This window comes from Triplophysa dalaica, chromosome 11 (assembly GCF_015846415.1).
Source record: "Triplophysa dalaica isolate WHDGS20190420 chromosome 11, ASM1584641v1, whole genome shotgun sequence".
NCBI classification, from domain to species: Eukaryota; Metazoa; Chordata; class Actinopteri; order Cypriniformes; family Nemacheilidae; genus Triplophysa; species Triplophysa dalaica.
The window spans coordinates 23521681-23546199 of record NC_079552.1 but is presented as its reverse complement, the minus strand read 5'-3'; the positions used below and the strand labels follow the sequence as shown (position 1 = coordinate 23546199).

At 40.0% G+C, this 24519-nt stretch overlaps 1 protein-coding gene across 1 annotated transcript; it reads right to left on the bottom strand.

The window, feature by feature from the left end:
• Positions 1-1007: 1007 nt before the first annotated feature.
• slc30a6 (solute carrier family 30 member 6) lies at positions 1008-24509 on the bottom strand. Its single transcript, XM_056760723.1, has 15 exons — positions 24288-24509; positions 24070-24116; positions 21208-21294; positions 15453-15537; positions 8482-8524; positions 6022-6087; positions 5783-5863; positions 5642-5677; positions 4775-4869; positions 4445-4493; positions 4250-4369; positions 3935-4037; positions 3805-3852; positions 3660-3728; positions 1008-2174 (listed from the first exon to the last, which is right to left on the bottom strand). The coding sequence occupies exons 1-15, from the start codon at positions 24469-24471 to the stop codon at positions 1635-1637; spliced, it is 1653 nt and encodes a 550-aa protein (XP_056616701.1). The 5' UTR covers positions 24472-24509; the 3' UTR covers positions 1008-1634.
• Between the last annotated feature and the right edge of the window lie 10 nt (positions 24510-24519).

The following is a 24519-nucleotide window of genomic DNA, read 5'->3' as shown; positions in this document are numbered from 1 at the left end:
CATGAGATACTGGCCAATAACATGGAATAAAATGGAAGTGTTGTGATATTGAGGTGCCTCCACAAGTGTTCGGGCGTTTGATGTTGTTTATAAACCAGCTGTTCAGTACAGTGCCTGGACTAAACAATTAGACACTAAAGTCAAAAACTCTTTAAACTGCTTCAAAACTTCAATACCTCCCCAATTATGCTCCACATTTGCTAAATTAAAGGGGCAAGCAAACTTTTTTTTAAAAAACTCATTTTATATGTATTCTTTTCTAATATTTGGGTTGAGCACATATTTCATACGTTGTTTTTTTGTTTGCAGTTGAAAAGATCAGTGTCACTGGCAGATGTTTTCCACACCGATTTTCTTCTATCACAACCATCATCATCTTTGTTGTTGAAGGATACGTGCACCTGAACCTCACCTCCAGAAACAAAAGGTGTTGGAATGTTCATACGGTTACCCTCACTCAACCTTTTGCAGCTTTGTTTTGTACCTAAATAAAGAACAAAAAAGAAACTTGACCAAAGAGTTTTTCCCCTGAACTTCCATAGGGCTCCAGACTGCTAACCCCCACATTTCCAAACAATCCTCATGTCTGTAGAGCATCAGTGCTGATGACACAGATGACGCCAGTAAGCTTGTGGGTTGCCACTGTGGGCACCTTTACTTCAGGTTATGGATAAAGGAGCATGTAAGAAGAAAGTTGTACTGTATATCAGTGATAGGACTTTGCTGGGTTCCTCATTAAGCCAACACAACTCGACACAATGGTCAAAATGAGTTTTCTTTCTGTCTGCGTTGACATTTTTCTATTTGCCCATTCTTGAGATTGATTGTTTTATCTATAGCTTAGTTAGCGTATACAAGTTTAGCCTGTCAAGATGCAGCAGTGTTGTGTTAACAAGCCAGCGGAGAACTGCCTCTCCTAGTTGAGTCTGGTTTCTCTCAAGGATGTCTCTCTTCTCCTGTCAGGTTTGTATTTTTTTACAAATGAGGAACTAAACACACAGCCAGAATTGCAAAAACACTTCAATTGTATTTAAAGCACAATTAAATTCAATATGATCGTCATTTTTCTTTTAAACTTAAAAGGCAACACAATACCATGATAATAAGGATGATAGTCCTTTGAAGAACCGGATATTATCTGCTTACTTTTTTTCTCGACTACTGACAGTAACTGTGACTGTTGTGTCTGTGTAAAGAGACGTGTAGTATGAACAATAAAGGATTAAAGAACTGCAGCCATTCCTATCTGGACACATCTGCTGCTTATGAGTAAAATCCCTTCAGTTATATATCATCATATTTAACATATTCACAGGAAAAAAGGAACGGATGAAATATAAAGCATGTCTAGTGTTTAGAGTCAATGACAGTGGAAAATAAAGTTTAATACAATACTATCTTTATGGGAATTATTTTCTACAACTTTTTTTATCCATCTGGTTTATCCATAATGTTTCGGGCAGTGAAGGACTTCACGGGTGTGAAAAGATAAAAAAAACGATTTGACTCCTCTTTAGATGAGGAGATTAAAACAATAATATGAAGTTCAAACATGAAACTGGAGGAGAAAGTGCTGCTGGTGGTCCCACAGAAACAAAAAGAGTAGAACAGCAAGCTGAGGTTGTGATAGCAGCTCACAGTCTCTGTTGATGTGTTTGTGATGGAGACAGATTGCTGGTGTATCTGTGTGGGACTGTGTTCACAGTTCTGTAACCCTGAACGGACGGCATGCCAAAACCCAGCCTCATGGCAGCGGCACCGCTGGCCTGACCCAAACCCTGCTTCAGCAAACCCGAGGAGTAAGGAGACGTTCCGTAAGCCAGTGGCCTTTGCTGCTGGGCCATCGGAAACACCACCGGCTGGACGTGCTTTCCCGGAGTGTTGAAGGAGAACTCGGGTGGCGGGCTGCTGGGCTTCGCGGGTGTAGATGTGACCGGGTCACACTCCTCCAGTTGTTTGGTCACGGCGGGAGGAAAGGCAGCAGAAGAGACGTACTCTGAGAGACTGAGCGAGCCTGTCGGGAGAACGCCCCCCGTCAGCGAGGGACGGCTCCAGTCGTCTTTGAAGATCTGAACCGTAAGCGCGGACACCAGTGCGTTCAAGCGGTTGGTGACATGAGCCAGAACCATCTGCTCATCAGCGTCCCTGCGGATGCGCACGTGGACCGAGCCAGCCTGCGCACAAACACACAACTCAAAGTCATTTAAAGAAATCCTTCGGCTGTAGAATGATTTCATCATCTCAGAGGTTTAGATAAGACCAAGTGGTGTAGAATGTTTTTACTAGGTTCTTATGCTTTCACATTCATTTATTCCACTGATATACAGTTTTATATATATTAGTCCAAATCTATATAAAGGGATAAATAATTCATGTAAAAATTTATGATTAAACAACATTTGGCCAAACGCCTTAAGCCAAATTTACTAACAGCTTTCGGCAGTGCAAAGGTCTCTTGTGGTGTAAAGAAAACTACTGTAGGTGTTTAATAAAGACACGCAGTGAAAATTAGCGTTGGAAAGGTGTGGACACAGATGTTTTCACGACTTAAACAAATTGACCTTATGCATTTGTAAGAGTTTCCTCTTCAGACACAAGCTTTATGGGAGGAGAGTATTTAAATAGATCACACAACATGATTTACTAAGGTCTGTGCTTGTCATTGTAGTGGTTCTTGTAGCTTTATTTATTGGCCAAAAACATCTGTTAAAGACACAATGAAATAAAAAAGGACTATTTTATTTTTTATATAATTTTTTTATGATATTACTATTAATTGTAAATGAATTGTCTGTGCACATCATTATTATTATTTAATCAAAAACATGATCTCCCCTCTCAAGGACATCTCTTCTCTTCATGATGTAATAATCAGAAGGAGTGGAACTATACTAACTGTCCAATGGCAACCGGCGGTGTCTCGGACTGTACACTGCCATTCAAATCTACCTCTGTTTTGTTCTGCGCTCCACCACCCCACCTACAACAATCCAATCAATGAGGAGAGGGTGAACTGAAGTCCCAACTTACATTTTTTCTCATTTCAAAAGCAATTTCATTCAGACATACGACACAGAAAAGAAGACAATTACATCTTCTGTTTCGTGGTGACTATAAACCCTACGGTAATTTGAATTGCTCTTGGTAGATTGCGTTGGTCATTATGGGAATGAGACATAACTCCTGTTTTTTAATGCGTCTTTTTAGTAAATCCCATCAGCGTTTAGATAAATCTCTCTTATGCCTTATTAAATTATAAATGTAAACATTAATAACATAAACAAATATATTATTAACCGTTTGTTTTCTACAATTTTTGCTCATATTTTTGTCACACAAGGCCAAATTTTGGTCAACTACCCATTTAAAATATCCATCCACATCTCATTCAGCATACAATGTTTTAAATAAAAGATAAAGATTTGACTCTCTATATTAAACGTTGCAGTGGTTTCAAAGTGCTTCTCAAATTCTTAACTCAAGCATGTCTACATGGCGTGAAATGTTGAAACTGAGATGTTACTGTGGAGATCTGCATGGTTGCTATTCAAACAGTTGCTGCTGTATGGTGTTCTCAGACGTTTGGTAGAGAGTGTTTGGTTGAAATGTTAGTCCCAGGTTACTGAAGATGATCAATGATCAGAAAAACATCTACATACCAAAGAGCCAAAGCCAACGGTCCAGAAATGTTCATTTCTGACTTCAAGAACTCCATCCAGTGTAGAGACCTGAGAAGCCAACAAACACATTCAAACTTCAGCTGACAAACAAGAAGCAATCACATCCATCAACAGATGGCCTCACCTCTCGGAGCAGTTTATCAAGCTGACCAATCACATGAGAGGGGGTGGTCTGAAAGTAAAAGAACAACGTAACGTGTCAAACATCATCGTCACACGTGAAGAAAATGACACACGTGTGTGATGTAACGCACCTGAAGCAGAACTTTCCCGCTGTACACGCTCATGGGATACATGGTGCCGAAGGTCATGAGGGCGATGGCGATGGCGGTGGCCGTGTCCATCGCATTATAATTACTGCACAACACAACAACAACCTTCAATAACTCGACACAGATCACGCACACTGTCTAACAGTACCCCATCATCCTCGCTGTGAGTAGACTTGAGTTATCATCCTATAGACAAGTCAACATTTGCTTTTGTGACAGTCCATGAAGTGAGCCGAAGGTCCGTCTGCCGCTAACAGGCAGAGCGAACCTCCAACATCTGCCATCACAACTACTTACTTGATTTCAATAAGCATGTACGTGATGCCCAGAGCGCCGGCGCCGGCGAGGTTTATCAACACAAAGGGATTCATTCTGGGTAACAGAAAACTGCTGAGTGCTGGGATGAGTCCACAGACACTGCACACAAACACACACATTTACACACTGTGATAGTACCACAACACGAGTCAATGTGAAAGCCAGAGCAAGTACCTTCGACTCAGATCGGCCACATGTTCCTGAAGCCAGCTTGTGCTCGCCGCTGAAAGCGCACACACACAAATCACATTGATAACTATCACTGCAGCTGAGACACAAGACAACAACACCTCTTTGACCAGATTAATGGTCAGATCATATTTATTCCTGGACAAATGTGCTGTGAATGTGAATCACTATATGACCGTATAGTGTGTATTATGATTGATTTCTGTATCTTGTGTTGTTCACATCTAAGATAAGACTGTGAGATAAGAGAACATCATGGAGTCGTGTTGTCGCAATAAACCTGCTCAATGCTGGAGTCGCCTGGAGTGATCTTACCTTCAGACACAAAGACGAAGGGTTTGTTCTTCACTGACAGTAGAGTCAACAGATTAAAGAACAGAGCCACAAACGTTCCCACCAACAGACGACCGCTAAAGAAAAAAACACAAAACCGCATGACAGCATGACATTTACATTCCCTGTGATCTCATGTTATCCAATGAAATCTACAGTATCATAAAAGCTCTAGAAGGACACGTGTAAGAGATCATCTACGGCTAGCTGGAAAGATGAATGAAGTTTGTTGTTTTGGCAAATCATCTAATCAGATGTCGGCTTTGACTTCGGCGCCGCTGTGGGGTATAGAGGCATTGTGAGCACCAATGGGTTCTGTGAGTGATAACTCTGTGTTTTTGGCTGAAGTGAGCGTAAATGGTTGGGTAAGAAATCCGATGTTTGTGTTTTCTATCTTAACGTGACAGCAGCCTAACTTTACTGCCATCCTATGAGGCTTACATAAATCAAAGAAAAAAACAGAAGAGAATCACTCACTGCCGATGAATCAAGAACTTTTATAGTTTGAAGAGGAATTCATCCAGTAGCCTAAATCCTTTTTTACTTTGTAGTGCAATAAATAAAAAACAAATGAGCTCAACAAATGTAATCACTTGTGCTTTTGGAGGGCTCACATCTGTCTTCCACCTGTTTTGAACAATTGTTGTCTCATTTCTATGTGTTGCGTGTGTGCCCTGTCACTACTGTTAACAACTGTGAAACATCTTTTGTTTTGCTTTGGCTTTAGTTTCATTTTGCATGTTTATTGTATGTGTACTTTACTGTTACTATACTAATAATATTGTCATTGAATGTAATACATTGTAATGTACTGTAATGAAACATGTGTGTGTTTGTGTTTCTACTCACGTGTGAACCTCTGGCTGCTCCACAAACCGCTGTACACTGAGAAACACAACACAACATTCAGTTTAAAATGACAGCTAACATTGTGATTATGGGATGTAAGATTTGACACCCAGAGATGACAACACAGCAGTGAGATTTCACCTCTCCTTAAGGATGAAGAGAGCGCCCAGCTGAACCAACACAGTGGAGGCGAACACCGCCAACACCTCGAACCGCTCGAACCTGACATCACAAACACACGCAGAATAAACACACCGCACGCCATGATGCGCTATGACCATCACATGGCTTTTGCATGCAGTATAATGTGGTGAATTCTGATATGATATCAACATAAATGAATGAAAAGAAACACATTCTTGAGCTCAAACCATTCTTACCCAAAAGTGTAGACCTGACTGGGCTTCTTCATGCTCACCCAAAAACTCAGCAAACATGTGAGAAGACTGTAAATGTGACACAACACATTAATAACAGAAAACATAAATATAATAGATAGTGGTGCAACAGATCACAAAACTCACGGTTCAGATCATATTCTGGATTTGGGGTCTCGGATCTGATAATTTTTGGATCAGCTAATGTAAATGCTCATCATAGTTTTAGTTTTATAATATGAACAGTTTAGGGAATTTTATAATGAAGAAGTTGTGAAAATACCCTGAAGATATCAATAGATTATTGAACATTATTAAACAGTTATTAGTTATTTTCTAGTCTATGTTTTACAGCATGCATTAGGCCTATAGGTCAATATGTATAACAAATAAATATAAGTAAATGTGCAATCGGAGTAAACAGCTGACAACTGGATCTCTAGAGATCAGAATATAAATGTGTTATGATGGAGATCATGGAGTGGATTTTCACTGACTTTCATCTTTTTGAATACGTAACATAATTATGAGTGAGTGGCATGTCAAAATTGTGCACGTTTTTAGTGGATGGTTGGATTGTGTCGTCTGACCTTTGACTTAACACAACATTACTTTCCCTTTAGAACTCGTTTAGGCTTTACAGCTAAAGTTAAGATAAATGCAAGGATGCGCTTTCATACTGTACACCTCATGTCATTGAACTCCAGATACTGGCGAGAGAGAGTGAGCGAGCGCATGCGCGTGCAGAACTATCTTTTATTCCGTGATGAATACACTAGTAGGTAATCGGCGGGTCACATGCATTCTGACCTCTGACCTGTAGAGCACGATCAGTACAGATCAGAGATCAACCACCATCCATTTCATCACTCATAATAGATCTGTTATACATGAGCAGAGGGCACGGAGTTATGGGTAGTCGAACCAGATGTTAGACAGACACATACAACTGAGGGTAAGTAAAGGATCATGTACTGTTTCAGCGTGTTATATAATAAATCCATCAGTCCTCGTCTACAGGAAGTCTCAAATCTCCAGTCTACAGCAAACTGCCTACAGAATCACAACTAAACTATGACAAACTCTCCCTGCTTCCCAAATCCCCTACTTACAGACCATATACAGTAGTAGAAGAGAATCAGTCACTCAGAGTCATGAATCGTATGTCTGAAACCTGAAGAAAACAGTACAGCAGAAATACCCGGATATGGACTATCTCCCATCATTCCCATGATGCCATGGGAGCAGAGCAACGGTCACATTTCAAAAGTTCTGGACCCAGTCTTGTTGTTGGGCATACCTAATGGACTCATTGATACATCTGCTGGAAGGAAATGATATCATCTGACCTTCGCTACTAGAAAAAATATCTAGCTAAACTGCATCAATGATAAAGCTCCATCACATAAAGGGGTCTTATGGCATGAATACATATTTTTCTGTCCTTGGTGTGTTATAAGTTACCCATGCATGTATTAGACACGTAACATTGCAAAAAGGAAAGTGTGGGAACAAAAGTAATAACAAATAATATTTGTTTAAGCCTTGTCATATGACCCCTCTAAAGGTTGGCATAAGACTATTGTTCAGTTGATCCCAATGGAGCGTCTAACTTATGTATGAAATCAGATATAAAAAAAAAACAGTTCTTTCAGGTCTGGACCTTAATATGGATTTCTCCAAAATCCTGTAATTTTTGTTTGCAAAGTAGACACTTGTTTTGCTGTTATCATGTATGGAGTAGATGAATGTAAAAAATGTAAATACTTAAACATAAGACAGCTGCCTAACCAGAATGCTCACCGGCCAATTTATTAGGTACACCTGTCAAGTTGCTTGTTAACACAAATAGCTTATCAGCCAATCACATGGCAGCAAATCTAAACGTGGTGAAAACAACTTGCTGAAGTTTAGACTGAGCATCAGAATGGGTAAAAACAAGGATTTAAGATTCAGATGGGATGTCCAAGTATTTCAAAAACTGCTGATCTGCTTGGATTTTCATTGATTTAATAAAATCATAGATTTTTTCAAGTCAATAAAGAATGCATATATTTGCAGTAATTTCACAAAAGTCCAATTTGACTTCTGCTTAGAGCGTTTTGTGTCGTGATGAAGTCTAACAGCCGAGCGTTTATTAAACTACAGAATAACTAGCAGGGATTCCTCCAGAGTCATTTACTTGAGTAATATTACAGGCTAATTTATCAGGATTATTCGGTTCTGTCCTCTTTCTCTCATTTGTTTGTCTCAAATGTTTTATGAAACATTCAGATTTGGATGCAACTTTGGATAGAAACATAGCAATTGATCACACAGAACCAGAAGCTGTATTTCATACGAAAGGTGCTATCTGGACATGTGTTTATGGCTTGTGTATGTAACTTTGGTGTTGTTAGTATTAGTAAGATGTTCGTGGGGAAATGTCAGCAGTGGGCTGTGAATATAAGATGTGGAACTCACCTGAAGAGATCGAAGATTGTGAGGTACGTATATGCAGTTAAAGCTGAAAAATAAGAAGCACGCATGATTTAAAAAACACACATCTAACACACACACACACAGCAGCAGTGGACAGATACATTCTGACATGTGTGATCTGAAGCTGGTTTCTACATCAATGTCTCCTTAGGGATCAATCATGTGACATCTGCCAATCTTGACTGAATTGTTGACAAGAAGATATATCATTTTGTTGGAATCGAACGATCCGTCCACTGCAGGAGAAAACTAGAATCTGTGGGTTTGGGTGGAAGGATGAGGTAACGCTACACTACAATAGACGGAGGGACGCACAAATAAATGGAAGAGGGACAACGGCTAAGAAAGGAATCGGTGCTGTGTGCACACTGAGGTGACTTGTGTATGTTTACAGACGCAATCGATGAAAGCGAAGAGGAAATGAAGACGCAGTGGTAAAGCAAGCCTGAATATTTAATATCGTGTACAGACTGAGGATCCGCTGACCTTCACGAGCCGTCCTCATGAGAACACAGCTCCATTAAGTGCTGACTGCTTACTCCAAGCGCTGGGGAGCGTCAGCCCGAGGTGAGTATCGCCTTTCCCTGCTGCTGGGGTTTTCGGTAAAAAACATTTGCAAACTGCAGCGCTCAGCTGTCACCCAGTTCTATAATACGCATCGAGCGGCTCGGCTCGGGTGTCTGTCAACGCGGCATATTAAAATAACAATTGATCGCTCCATATGTAAACTAAAAGCTTTATCGACAAACTACAAAGCAACACCTGGTGGGGGAAATGGAGACGAGCAGAGGAAGAACACTACCGGCACAGCTAAACACACTTCTGCTGTCATATCACGACAAAAAACACAGAAGAAGGGTCACATCGGCCACAATGCTCCGGGATCTTACTTGAAACCTGACAGAACAAGCAATCCAGAGGCAGATCTAAAAGAGTCTAGAACAAAGGGTCTGGGTTTCTCCTCGGGCAAACATGGTCATCCATTGGTAAATCTGTGACTGAACTCTTGAACTGCAAAATCATTACTGTCAACAAACGCAAAGAAACATTTGATTTGTTATTTTATTCTGTGGTTATTATTTGTTTTAGAAAATCTTCCAAGTTACAGTATATAATGGCTATGAAACTCTCACTATCCTCCATTTTTGCCCTCTTTACAAAACATGTTTTCCCACTAGCCTTCATTGATTTTCATTTGCCAGACCCGGGTCAGATTCAGCGAACTGTTCTTGATGCAAATTATAAGATTGTTCATTCGCAAGAATGGTCTTAACTGCGATTCTCAAACAATTCTTAAGAAGCTCTCTAATGTTCTCTTAAGAAAATCTTAATTGTTTTCGTAAGAATAAACGACAAATGCTTTGTCAATGACTACACTCACCTGCTCATGTGGTAAGTGTATATATTCATCTACACAATAAACTTTATTGGTGTAAGAAGCTCCTCACATTCTTATATTAGCATGTGACTTGTTCAATAGCATTTATGATCACATCTTAGCCACAATATCAGCAAGAGATACAAAGCTATTACAAAGCTGTTACAATAACTATTATGCCCCTCTCTGTTTGCAGTCGCTTTGTGGCAGAATAAATGTTAAAAACACAAAAGTGAGGAAGCTAGACCTTATCATTAATATATCAATATAAACATATTTGAATGCCAATTAAACAACAAAATTATGATTCTGGCTCAATACAAAACACGTCTCATGTGAAACAACCAAATACCTGTTTAAAACATCTTACCCTTTGAGATTTAATACAACCGTGAGGCTACCTTCATTTTAAGATGATATTTACAACAGCTTTTGTTTCAAGAATGTTTTGATTAAGAACATTAATTAAGAATCGTCTTAAGAAGTCTTTAAGGGGGGATGCAAAACATCCCTAAAGTTATATGGCAATTAAGAATAATTTTCTTAAGACTGAATCCTGCCCCAGATGTCAGTATGACAGGGCATTCAAAAGTAAATCATTATTCCCAAACCCTTATTTTAAATAACAGTCTTTATTTTCTCCACCAGGGCTTTACATTAACACCCGTCAACTTGCCAAATGCCGGTAGATTTCTTTTATAGAACTCTCATCGGGCCGAGGCACTTGAACATGAAGCTCTAGTGTGTCTGCGCAAAGGTGCCATAGAGTACGGTAAGTAGATTCCCAAGTTCATTCAGGGGGATTTTTTTCCATTTATTTCCGTTCACAAAAAAAGATAGCTGGTTTTGACCGATAATAGACCTATGGAATTTTGATCGTTTTAGGAAGTCCTTTCCGTTCCGAATGTGGCGCATGGCAGATGTATTACAGGCTGTTATGCCACAATATTGGTTTTTGACAATATATTTAAAGGATGCCTTTTTCCACGTTCTGATTGCTCCTGAACACAGGCAGCTCCTTCGGTTTGCATTCAAGGGTCACACATTTCAGTTCAGGGTCCTTCCATTCTGCAAACGTTTTTTCGTGTTTGAAACACTCAATGATACTTTTCCCTCATGAGACTTTTGGGGAAACTCACGGCAGCGTCAGGAGTAATTCCACCAGGGCTGTTGTGGCTCAGGTCGTAACAGGGATGGCTCATTAAGAAAAGTCTTTGACGAATACAGCACAAATACACGCTCCAGGTCACACATTGCTGCTTACGGGCACTATCGCCTTGATAGCAGAGGCAGTTTCTACTGAGGGGAGTGTTATTGGGACCTCCACCTTCATGGTGGGAGGTCGTGAAGACAAATGGCAATCTTCTCGGATGGGGAGGAGAGTGGCGCAAGAGGGGAGTGAGCCAGACGCGAATATTTTTTTTAGACTGCAAGGGAAGCTCTGCTTCCCCTATAATTGTCAAAAAATTAATGGTCAAATATATGTACTATTATGTTAACATTTTATTGACTAAAAATGCGGAGTGGGCTGGCCCGGACTCCGAGCGTCTGCGTGATGATTGGAGGCTCTGTCATCTCTTTTTAATCCACTTTTATGTCCTAAAACGCACGTTTTTTGGGGTCAACAGCTTATAAAAACGTATTTCTTGTTTTTTTTTAGCTTGTTTGCTTTACACATTGTCACATATAGACAGCTTATAGACATTTTTTTTTTTTTATAAATCATAAATGACAAGGAGGTGGCAGCATCTCGCAATGCAAAGAGACGGTTGGTGTGGGAATGGTCTTCAGATTATGACGTGTATCACTCTGTGTCTCCATTTCCAACTCAGTCCCATCGCGGATTTTGCATGTGTAGTCGAAAGACAAACTGCTGCAACCTTCATCGTATATTTCACACAATTTCACACCACATTCAATGTTTCAGTTTAACATAATTCCCACATTTCCTCCCGTTGAGTTAAATATATATATATATATTAGATCGTTTGTTCATTCATTCATATAGTCTGAACTAGCCAGCTAGCAAACTGCACACGATGGCAGACAGTGCTAATATTGTCGACCTGATTTTGGCAAAGCCATTAGAAAGTCTTCCTTACGAGGAGAAACTTAGAATTAAACAGCCGGGCAGATCAACACCTAAGATTGATTTAGTGCAAAAGATAGGGGAAAGTAACAGGTCTTTTCAGCTCTCCTGGTATGACAAAGTTAGCTGGCTGACTGGAAGTGCTGTGAAAAAGAAAATGTACTGCTGGCCATGTCTCTTGATGAAACCATCTCATGGATGTGTTGTTTGGTCAAAATTGGGGTTTGGAGATCTGTCAAACTTTGACAGGGCATATAAAAGGCATGACAATAGCAATGGACATGTGAGTGCATGTGCAAGATTAAGTTGCATGGGCAGGATCAGGGTCGAGCATGCAATCAATGAAGGTGCTCGCATTCAAGTGGCTAAACATAATGAAACTGTTAAACAAAACAGGGCCTTCCTAAACCCCCTTATTGATGTGACATCCTTGCTTGGCCGGCAGGAGCTGTCATTTAGAGGACATAATGAGAGTAGTGAATCATCCAACAAGGGGAATTACAGAGAGTTCACAGAAACATTAGCTAAATATGACTCTGTCCTGTCCACACAATTCGAGTCCTCAACTGTGTTTTCTGGTATGTCACACACTATTCAAAATGACTTGATCTCTGCTTTTGCAGCCACCATTTCTGATCAGATCAGAGATGAAATTCGGGATGCTCCCTTTTTTGGATGGCAGGTGGATGAAACCACTGATATATCCTGCCGTGCCCAACTCTCTGTCATTGTTCGCTATGTGGATAGTGCAGGTAAAATTCAGGAGCGCTTCATTGGATTTGTTGATGTTTCTGGGGGGCGAGATGCTCAGTCCGTTTTTGATGTTTTAAATGAGAACATGCAGGGCTACAATTTTAAGGATAAGCTTGTGGCACAGACCTATGATGGGGCTGCTGTCATGGCTTCTGCTCTCAGTGGTCTGCAGGCCAAAGTGAAAGCAATAGCCCCCAGTGCAATGTTTGTGCATTGCTATGCACACAGACTGAATCTGGTGCTGTCACAGGGGGCCAAATGCTTGCCTGAGTGCAGAATTTTTTTTGCATCACTCTCTGGGTTTGGCACATTTTTCTCAAAATCCACAAAGAGGACGTCTTTTCTGGAGTCTGCAGGCTGCTCAACGTTGCCCAGAAACGCTCCTACTTGATGGAATTTCACATCACGGATAGTGAGCACTGTGGCAAACAATTATGTTGGCCTCCTGCAGACATTTGATAACATCATTGCAGATACGACAATGGATGATGATACACTGGATTGTGCCAAAGGCTTCGTGAGGAAACTGGAGGATTTTGAGTTTGTGTTCATGTTGTACACATATGAACAAATCTTCTCCGAGACCGATGTGGTCTTTGATATTGTCCAACAGAGATCGATGGATGTTCTTTACTGCAAGAAAAGAGTCTCTTCTTGCATTTGTCGAAGAGAAGAGGTCAGAGGGGGCTTTCCAAGCTGTTTATGCCAAAGCAGCACATCTCACATCACACCCAAGAGATGAGCCCATGAGAAAGCGCCGTCTGACCCAATTGCAGGATCCCCAAGAGCGCTACAGAAATCTATACATGTCCATCCTTGATAACATCTTGGAGCAGATTCCTCGACGTTTTTCAAATTTGGAAAGTATGCTTTTATTAGAATTAGTCAATGCAGGGAAATTTGATGACATGAGACAAGCATTTCCAGAGGAGGCCTTCCAAAGTGTCCTGAAAAGTTATGGCCATCACTTTGATTCAGGGAGACTGAGGTCTGAACTTCAAGTCCTGTATTCAGATCAGGACTTGCAGAGTAACAGGGGAAAGATGTGTGATTACTTGGTGTTCCTTAAAGACATGGAGTTGGACAGTGCAATGCCTCAGCTTTACAAACTGTTCTCATTAGTGGCAACAATTGGAGCTACATCTGCAGGTGTAGAAAGGAGCTTCTCCTTTTTAGAGCGGCTCAAGTCCTACACCCGTAACACAATGGGCCAAGGTCGTTTAAGCAGCCTAGCTCTGCTGGCCATTGAGAGGACACTGGTCAAGTCACTGGAAAAGACGCCTAGTTGGTACGACAGGGTTACAGAGCATTTTCTTGAAAAGAAACGTAGGGCAGAATTTACATATAAATAAATGGACAATTTTTATGATTTAGGCCGAAAATGAGCTTCCCCTCTCTAAAAGATCAGCAGCCGCCACTGGAGTGAGCATTACTTGGAGTTGGGCGTTGTGCTCAGCCCACATAAATGTTTTGGAGCTGACTGAGGTGTTTCTTACTCTACTTCATTACCTGACTTCTCTCAGAGGAAAACATGTTTTAGTGAGCACGGACAACAAGGTGACAGTGTTCTACATCAACAACCAGGGAGGCACAAGGTCAGGGAGTACTCTTCAGGTAACACAACCTGTTTGTTCGGGCTCAGAACAACCTGCTCTAAATTTGGGCAACGTATCAGCCAGGTCGACTTAATCAGATGGCAGACGCACTTTCTCGTGGTCAGGTATCACAGGGAGGTTGAACTCTACACCCAGAGGTGGTTCAAATGATATGGAGGACATATGGGACCGCAGTACTGGATGTTTTCCCATACAGTCAGATATTGCATTGCCATCATTGGTTTTATCTGAGGGACAAACAGGGAACTCTGGGTCTAGATGAACTAGCCCACGACTGGCAAGACATGATGCTGTATTCTCTTCCCCCATTGCCACTGATTTGGCTGTGTCTGTGCAGAGTGTGCGACTGGGGTCATCGTCTGCTGTTAGTGGCTCCTCATTGGCCTGTGAGGCCTTAATTTCAGGTTCTGCTCTCACTGTTAGTAGGACCACCTTGCCGTTTACCTAGCAGAACACACCTGCTGTGCCAGTTGGAGGGGAGAGTATGGCAACCACATCCAGATCAACTGAACCTGTGGGTGTGGCCCCTGGGTCCACCGGGCCTCTCTTGGAGTGTTCACAGAGGGCCAGGGACACTGTTCTGTTCTGCCCATGAAAGTGGAATGTGTTTTGTGACTGGTGTTCTACTCACAATGTTGACCAATTAAATTGTGACACAGTGAGTTGTGTTTTGGATTCTCTGCAACACCTTTTGGATCCGGGTCGTTCTCCATCCACATCAAAGGTGTATGTGGCGATATTAACAGCTCACAGATCAGAGTTTGTTACTTCTTCTCTTGGGTTTCTACCTTTCTGAAGGGAGCTAATTGGCTGTGTCCTCCACTGGCCTAATGAAGTCTGACGGGGGAATTGATATCGGTTCAAGGCAATTCCGGAGTCGGAAATTAAGTTGATTTCTTTTAAAACCGCATTTCTCTTGACCATAACTACAGCGAAACGCATTCTAATACATTGGCAAACCACCCAAAGACCGTTCAGCCAACTTCAAGAAAACAGTCCACACACTGTAGGGTTTACCAAACCAGAAATGAAGAAAGTGATGTAAAATAATTAAAGATGATTATAGATGATAATCATTTAGATGTGTGTAGGGTAAAGGGGACAGATGTCAGCTCACCCATACTGTTGGTAGAACTGCACCACATCAGCAGACAGGCCGTACACATCAGATTCAACACACCAAAGAGCAGAATCCTCCACGACTGAAACAAACACATACAACAAACACCTTATAAAAAACAGACAAATAATAAAACAAACTTTGGTGTATGACAAACTCATCAAAACTGTTGAATAACAAAAGGAAATAGAATAGAATCTATGCACGTAGGGTGGTATCGTACATCCGCTAAAATCTCAGCCGGCTAAGCCACTTCTGTGAACTGACAGCACTACAGCTGAGCATTGTTGAGTGCCACGTAGGATGGTATCGTACATCCGCTAAAATCTCAGCCGGCTAAGCCACTTCCGCGAACTGACAGCACTACAGCTGAATAACAAAAGGAAATAGAATAGAATCTATGCACGTGGGATGGTATCGTACATCCGCTAAAATCTCAGCCGGCTAAGCCACTTCCGTGAACTGACAGCACTACAGCTGAATAACAAAAGGAAATAGAATAGAATCTATGCACGTAGGGTGGTATCGTACATCCGCTAAAATCTCAGCCGGCTAAGCCACTTCTGTGAACTGACAGCACTACAGCTGAGCATTGTTGAGTGCCACGTAGGATGGTATCGTACATCCGCTAAAATCTCAGCCGGCTAAGCCACTTCCGCGAACTGACAGCACTACAGCTGAATAACAAAAGGAAATAGAATAGAATCTATGCACGTGGGATGGTATCGTACATCCGCTAAAATCTCAGCCGGCTAAGCCACTTCCGCGAACTGACAGCACTACAGCTGAGCATTGTTGAGTGCCTATGTGATGAAGTCTCAAGAGAGTGCAAAAGATTATTTAGGTTTTTTGATGTAGCTCAAAACGGATAACCTGAAGCCTATGACCTTGTGGTTGTCGATGTATGATGTAGTGTTTGGATAGTTTAACTCGCATTGTTGACCGTAAATGTTGCCCATCTTGAGTGAAAACATTATTGTTTACTACAGACACAAAGTTTGCTGCATATATCTTAGCACAGTGAGACAAAACACAGAGTTCATTGTGCATAGAGTCTATTATGTTGAAAATAAAAAAGCATTAAAAAAACGTTTTTGCCACATTTTGCCGCGAATTTGCAGCAATTTTCTCTTGTCATTTTCTTAAGCAGCTTCTTGAGGTCTCACTCCAAGATGCTTTTTAAACTATATTAAAGGAGTTCCCATGTGTTCTGTGCTCTTATTGGCCGGTATTTTTTATTATTCAGTCAGTGGTCCATTTCAAAGACATTTTAAGTCAATTAAATTGTAGTTTGTTAAGGAAATTAGTTCATATTTTCACAATTATATTTCAGACATTTCAGCACATGTTCAGATCAATACCTTTTTAAAGGGACAGTTCACCCCAAAATTTTAATTCTGTCATCATTTACTTATCCGCTCGTCATTTCAAACCTGTATGACTTCCTTTCTTCCACAGAACACAAAAGAAGTTCTTTTGAAGAAAGTTGGCAACCGAGCAGCACTGGAGCCCATTGACTTCTATTGTATGGACACAAAAACAATGCAAGTGAATGTGGTCCAGTTAACAACATTCTTAAAAATATCTTATTTTGTGTTCTGCAGAAGAAAGAAAGTCACACACGTGTAAAACGACAAGAAAGGGAGTATATGATGAGATAATTTTTATTTACTTTGAGTGTACTTTCAATGTAAGAAAAGAGAAACATTTGACCCTTGGTGTAGATGTGTGTGTGTTCTATGAACAACACAAGAGCAATGAGAGACTAAGATGAGCTGTGTGTGTTGTAGGAAAACACTGACCTCTGCTGTATGAAACATACATCTACACATCCCTGTGGCACGAAAATAGTCAAACAAACTCAGTTGACAAAGCCAAACCAAAGTGATGCAACCAGGCTTTGTTCGTACTTAGTCAAGTTTAATCGATTAATCCTCTCAGAAAAGAATCATGTATAATAATCATCTACAATATATGTATTTCAAGAACACATTATTGCGATTTCATGTTGAAAGTGAGAGAGATCAGATTTAGAAAGATTGCTGATTGTGTTAATACACAAATTAAACAAACACTTTTCCTGTAATAAACTAGCAGGACTCTTGACTAACTTGTTGCACTGGTGCGGCTAACTTGTTTTCTTAGGTGCACCAGCACAAAAGTTAGGTGCACCCAAATTTTCGACGGCAACTCATTTAACATTTAACTGGTTTTACCACTTTTTTTTAAATGTCCATATAGGCAAAATTGACTTGTAAATGATTAACTTAACTAACAATCTGGTCAACATAAAGTTCTTTATTTGAAGCACTAATCTACAAGAAAGGTAACTTACTGAAAGTAAGTTTCAGTAAGTATTGTTATTGGTGCTTAAAGTGCTTTACTGAACTGAAATTTAAACTTAAAAGATCTCAAGATAAATGGACCAGGTCTTGACATAACCTGGGAGGTCGATGGCTCCGTGTCAGGGCATTGCTTATGAATTTTCGGATAGATCAGGCCTTAACTTAACATTATTTACGAAAAAGCTGTCAATCGTTCTTGTCATCTTCTCTCATCATCCGCGGCTACATCCACTCTGTTTAACTGACGGCTGCTCAACTCTCTCTGTCTGACTGCAGCACACACATTTACAAACGTACACACCAGAGGTTGCGCTAGACTTTTTTATTGTTAAAATTGCATTTTTCCATTTTAAGAATATATCTAAACTACGTCATATGCTGTCACTGTCAGATGCAGAGAAATTAATTCATGCATTCATGACATCAAGACTAGATTACTGTAATGCACTTTTAGGTGGTTGCCCTGCAGGCCTATTACAAAAACTGACTCACATGTCACCAGTTTGAGTGCAGCTATGAGACGTCAGAGGGGATCTGGCCCTGTTTGCCCCTGTAAAGCTGCTTTGAAACAATACACATTGTGAAAAGCGCTATATAAATAAACTTGAATTGAAAAGCTGCAACTGGTTCAAAACGCAGCAGCTCGAGTTCTTACACGTACAAAAAAGTATGAGCATATAACCCCGGTTCTGTCAACCTAGCACTGATTACCTATAAAGCATCACATTAACTTTAAGATCTTGCTTATTACCTATAAAGCCCTACATGGTCTAGCACCGCAGTATTTGAATGAACTTCTATTGTATTACAATCCTCCACGTGCATTACGCTCTCAGGCGTCCTGTCAGTTGGTAATACCTAGAATTTCAAAATCAAGTGCAGGTGGTAGATCCTTTTCTTATCTAGCGCCTAAACTTTGGAATATTCTTCCCTGCACTGTCCGGGAGACAGACACACTCTGTCAGTTTAAATCTAGACTAAAGACGCATCTTTTCAATCTTACATACACTACACCTCCATAATATTAATCCTCAGAGGGTTAAGGCTGCATTATTTAGATCAACCGGAACCAGGAACACATCAATCAACAAATGATGTACTTGTTGCATCAAAGAGTGCAGAACAGTAATCTACTCTCAGCCAGTCTTGTCTCTTTGTTCCAAGGTTACAGCAGGATGCAGTTCATGCCCAGACCTGATGGCAGGGCCTTTGAATGGGAAGCGGTGACCTGACAAGAGCTGAGATGATAGAGCTGGATAAAAGACGGGGCAACTTGACACGATTTTCCTACAACACTTCAAATGCTATTGGATTGTTAACGATTACCTTAAATCTATAATTTACCTTATTAGTAAGTTTATTTATTTTTTATTTAACCTTGTTGTGCAAGCACTGTTGAGCTTGTGCAGACCCAGCAGCTTTTGCCAGAGGGGAGCTGGAATCCCCTGGTTGGGCCTGGGTTCTCCTGAGTTTTTTTTCTCGATTGGAGTTTTGGGTTCCTCGCCCCGTTTGCATATTGTTTTGCACTATTTGCCTGGCCGGGGGGGCTGCGTTAGAATTTAGAAGTTAGACATAATTAATATTGTATATAAGAATTTATAGTCTGTTTAATATTTGACCTGTGGTTCTCTCTCCTTTATCCTAAATGTGTGCTTTCACTGTGCGAGTGTGTTTGCGTGTGTGCGTCTATGTCAATGTGTGTAAGTATGTATGCATATTGTGTGTGTGGAGCATTTGTATGTCTGTCTTTTGTTGTTTTCACCTTGATCTTGTTTTTACAGGTATATGCCTTTAGTTTCTTTTCTTGTATTCAATGTGTTGAATTGCTGTTGAACAGCTGCTTTGTAACAATGAAAATTAAAAAAAATATATAAATAAAGTTGAGTTGAGTAAAAAATATGTCATAATCTATTATTACACGTCACTATGGTGCAAGGTGGCTTCAGGTGGTAATTAGTATGTTCGTGACGTCATCACACTGTACTTGCGTCTCGGAACTTGTTGTATTTTAATACAACTGAATGCCCAATAAAGCCGTTGTTGTTTATATTCATTTATATATTTCATCTTTTAATGTTTATGTTCATATGTGATTAGATCTGAGAAAACTCAACAAATGGTGCAAATTAATATAGGCTATTACAGTTTTTGATACCATATTCAAGCCCTTTCCAAATCAGTTTTTATTTTGCTCAGATCTTGTGTGTGTAAATAAAGTTATGGGAGTTATGAGTTGCAGAGACTTTCTTCTCCCTTGAACAGCTTGTCGCACCAGTCCGACCTCCATCGAGAAATAAGGTCGCACTCTAGAGCCCTGACTATAGTACGGTAAATACTACAGGGATCTTAAATTATGTATTAAACAAAGCTTTTTTTGTCGTTTTATTTGAGTAATAGCAAATTTACGTATAGTAACAGTTGAACCATTTGAAGTTGCAGTGAAAGTTGTAACTTTGTAAAAAAAGTTGTAACTGTACACACAGTTGTACACAAACTGTTGTAACTGTTGTAAAAAGTTGTAACTGTAAAAAGTTGTAACTTTTTTTAGGCACCATCACAAACTTTATTATTTTCTTTCAGCGTTGGTTTTTAAGATTATTTTGAAAGATATGGAGTAGTTAAGCCCAACTAACTTTCTTCTGTAAAAAAACCTGTAGAAGCTTTGCTTTATGAATGAAACATACCCTGATCTGTGGTACAAAAGATCTTCACTGAAGAGCAGCAAATGATTTTCTCTTGGTCTTTTCCTGTTTCATTAACATTGAAAATAAAGACAGCAGCAGATTTCTATCCTACTGTCAGACTATTGTGATTTTTTGAGTATTACCCTATGATTTCAGTTTCTGACTTAATTTCAAAAACAACTCAACATACGACAACTAAACAACGACCGGGGAAAACAACATTTCTGTCAAATTAGACTTGTAATAAACGGTTGTCAAAAATCCGTAATCTCACATTAAGCGTTTATTCCTCCATAGACTTCATTATAAGGCAACCGCTCCTCTCAAAGCAGCCCACTTTCATTCACCAGTAATCGTTTCAAACAATCCTGATTTCAATGTTGACCAAAATAATCAGGATGATCATTTTTTTCCCATAGTTGAGCAGCCCTAGTTCTACCTCAAAAATAAGTTCATGTTCAGTTCATGTCCTGATTGGCTGCTTGAGAGACTTAAAGCTGATGTAGCAAGTGTAAGGCAGCAAGTTGAGTGAGATCTCATCTTATGATGTAATGTTTAACTAAAACTCTTCATGTTGTGGTCTTCGCCTATAGCTTCGATACTTGTAAACGTAGTTTTGTACACTTTGTTTATTGACTCTTCACTAGGGAAATAAGCTTCAGCTACATTAATAATCTAAATTATACATACATGTAAAGCGTTTAAAAAAACTGATGCACCTACCCGTCTGTTAGTGGCAACCAAGCTGATCTCTTGGAAAAACTTGCCCAGGATGGACCGATGAGTTTTCCGGAATGGATGTATCGTTCCCTACAGGTGAGAAAAGACTCCTCAGATCAGACCACACCAGGACAAAAGAGAGTTAACTTCTTAGTATGTACATACATTGTAATTGTGGTTTGTTGTATATATTTTCTAGGTCATTAGAGAATACCAGATCAACATTTCAATGCAAGTTGTACATGCTTACAAAGTATATGTAACAAATAAAATCTTGAAATCTTCATTGTCATTGTCTGCATGCAGTGGTACCTAGCGGGCTAGCAGCTAGTTTTTAAAAGTAAAAGCTAGTACAATAAAGAATAACAATATAAAAAGTATAATCAGAGAGGTGAAACATCCGATGCGAGTTATACTGTAGATGCCGGCAACAACATAAACAAACGTTACTGCACATGCACGCTTTTTTGGCCCAAACTTAACCTCCAGTAGACCTCTGCAAAGAATAGAGTTCCTGCAGATAGTTCAGATGACAAGCAAAAGAAATATCAAGTAAATTACATTGAAATGATGTCTAGTCGGTATTATTTGGGGTTAGCAGTAGAAGAACCAGGGGCAGATTGGCCGTCTGGAGTGTCGGATGTTTTCCCAGTGAGATGCTGCTCATGTGGGTAGCCTTGGGAACACAATTGCAAACCAACCGGGGGAACCGGAACACAATCGCAAACGGACAGAGGGGGCACCATCCAGAATGTGACATTAACCATTCAACAAATTGTTTATTTAGTACAATCACTCTTTAATAAAATATTAATTTAAATGAAATATAAATTGACTTATTACTAGCCACTAGCCAGACAGATAAACAAACACAGATCAGAAGTTGGTAGACCGCAGGTTTTATAGTTTCCATCTCGCACTACGAGTGCACTACACACAAAGCAGGCTTACAGGAGTTCATGATTTATGCGATGCACGGAATCTGGCAAATTAACAAATTCTTAAGCAGAAAGTAGTGCATGAACAGCTAATAAAATTTGACTTGTGCTATATCGACAACTTACTTCAAATGTACAGTAAGGGAAATAATAATTTGATCACCTCCTGATTTTGTAAATTTGGCTGCTTACAAATAAATGAAGGTCTATAATTTTTAGGCAAGGTTCATTTTAACTAATAGAGATAAAAAATATATATATATATAAAGGTTATAAACCGATTTGGATTTCAGTCAGTGAAAAAGGTATTTGATCCCTGGGCAAAACATAACTTTTTACTTGGTGGAGAAACCCTTGTTGGCAGGCACAGAGGTAAAACGTTCTGACAGTTGGTCAGCAGGTTTGCACATGTGTCAGGATATATTTAGTCCACTCCTCTGTCAGTCTTTAAGGTTTCTTTAAAGAGTTTTCTCCTCCTTCACAGATGTTCTATAGGTCTAAAGGGTCTAGAGCCAGTGAGGACATTTAATGTGCTTCTTCTTAAGCCACTCTTTGGTTTTCTTGGCAATATGTTTTGGGTCTTTGTCATGTCAAGGCACATCCACGACCCATCTTCAGTGATCTAGTTAAGGGAGGAGGTTCTCGTCCAAGCTTTTACTGTACACTGGCCCGTCCCTCAGCCCCTCAATGTGGTTAAGTCATGTGCCCATAGCAGATAAAAAGCCCTAAAGCAGAATGTTTCAAACACTGTTCTTCTCTGTAGAGATGGTGTTCTTGGGGTCGTAGTCAACATTTCTCTAACTTTAAACACAGGAGTCAATTTTGGCCTCACATCACTTTCTCCAAACATTTCTGAATCATCTTGATGTGCATGGTCAAACTTCAGACTGTGGTTTGCTTGCTAACTGTGGTCCCAACTGTCTTATAATCATGAACAAGCTTCTTCCGTGTAGTTCTGTGCTGTCCTTTCTCATGATCATCTTTGTTCCATTGGGGAAATCTTACAGGGAGCTCCTGACCATTAGCTATTTGATAGTTATTTTGTATTTCTTCTATTTCCAAATAATCACACCAACAGTTGCCTCCTTCTCAGCGAGCTTCTGTCTGTAGCCTATTCAAGGTATGTGCAGATCTACAATCTTGTCCCTGACATTATCTGAAACTTATTTGGTCTTGACCATGGTGGTGGAGAGGTTGAATGGAAGACACAGAATCTGTTGGCAGGCATCTTTAATAGACTGAACAAGCTGATTTAGGAGTACTGTCTTAAAGTGACAGGACTAATCTGTGGTCCATTTAGGCACAAAACCAATCTGTGGAGCCAGAATTCGTGCTGGTTGTTAGAGGATCAAATACTTATTTCACTGAATGAAATGCAAATCAATTTATAACCATTATATACATTTAACCTGATTTAAAAAACATATTTTGTCTCTATCAGTCAAAATAAACCCACCACAAAAATTATAGTCCCTTCATTTCTTTGAACGCAGGCAAACTTACAAAATCAGCAGGGGATCAAATACTTATTTCCCTCACTGTACATTTATATATATATATATATATATATATACTTTTTTTACTTCTAAAATCACTCATACAGTGACTTCACACTGTACCATTATTATTTATATGTATGTTATTTCCATCTACTTTTGTTTGTTAAATGAAACTTTTAACTGTCATGCTTAAACCGTTAATCCAGTTGTCCGTGTTGATTGTCACAAACGATAGATTTTCTTATAATACTCATGTGGAAGTTGATTGGTGAAGATGACAAATATTATTATTTAGTAATATAAGCAGACTAGTCACAGTGGGAAAAGACACACGGTCACAGGTTCATGCAATCTGATGAAACATCATGAAAAGATCATTTGTTTAAAAGATGTGACAGATAAATGACAACAATAGTCTTCAGTCTTACAAGCACATAAGTGTCAACGTCACGTTTCTTCCTGTGGACTGGAGCATCTGCAAATGACGAATAAATGAAACCACACATTAATATCTCATTGTATGTCTATATGTAGTTCTGATATAGACTCAAGCTGACGCTGTCAGACACTATGGGGGCTTTAGTAAGGCAGACCTCCTGAGTTGATGCTATAATGTTGTTGATCTGAGAAGTAAATAAAGACTTACCCGAGTCTTTAATGGTGATGACATCCAACGTCATCATATCGCACGTGTGTGAGGGAGAGATCTTCCTCTCGCTGACTCCTGATGGCACTACATCGGGTGTACTGCTGTAATAATCACACATATGAACCTGATATGCCTTATTGTGAGCCATAATCACAGACGTGGACGAGCCGTCCACCGCCATGCTAACTGCCGGGAGCGTCACTTCCGCCGCCAACTCTGCGTCCATCAA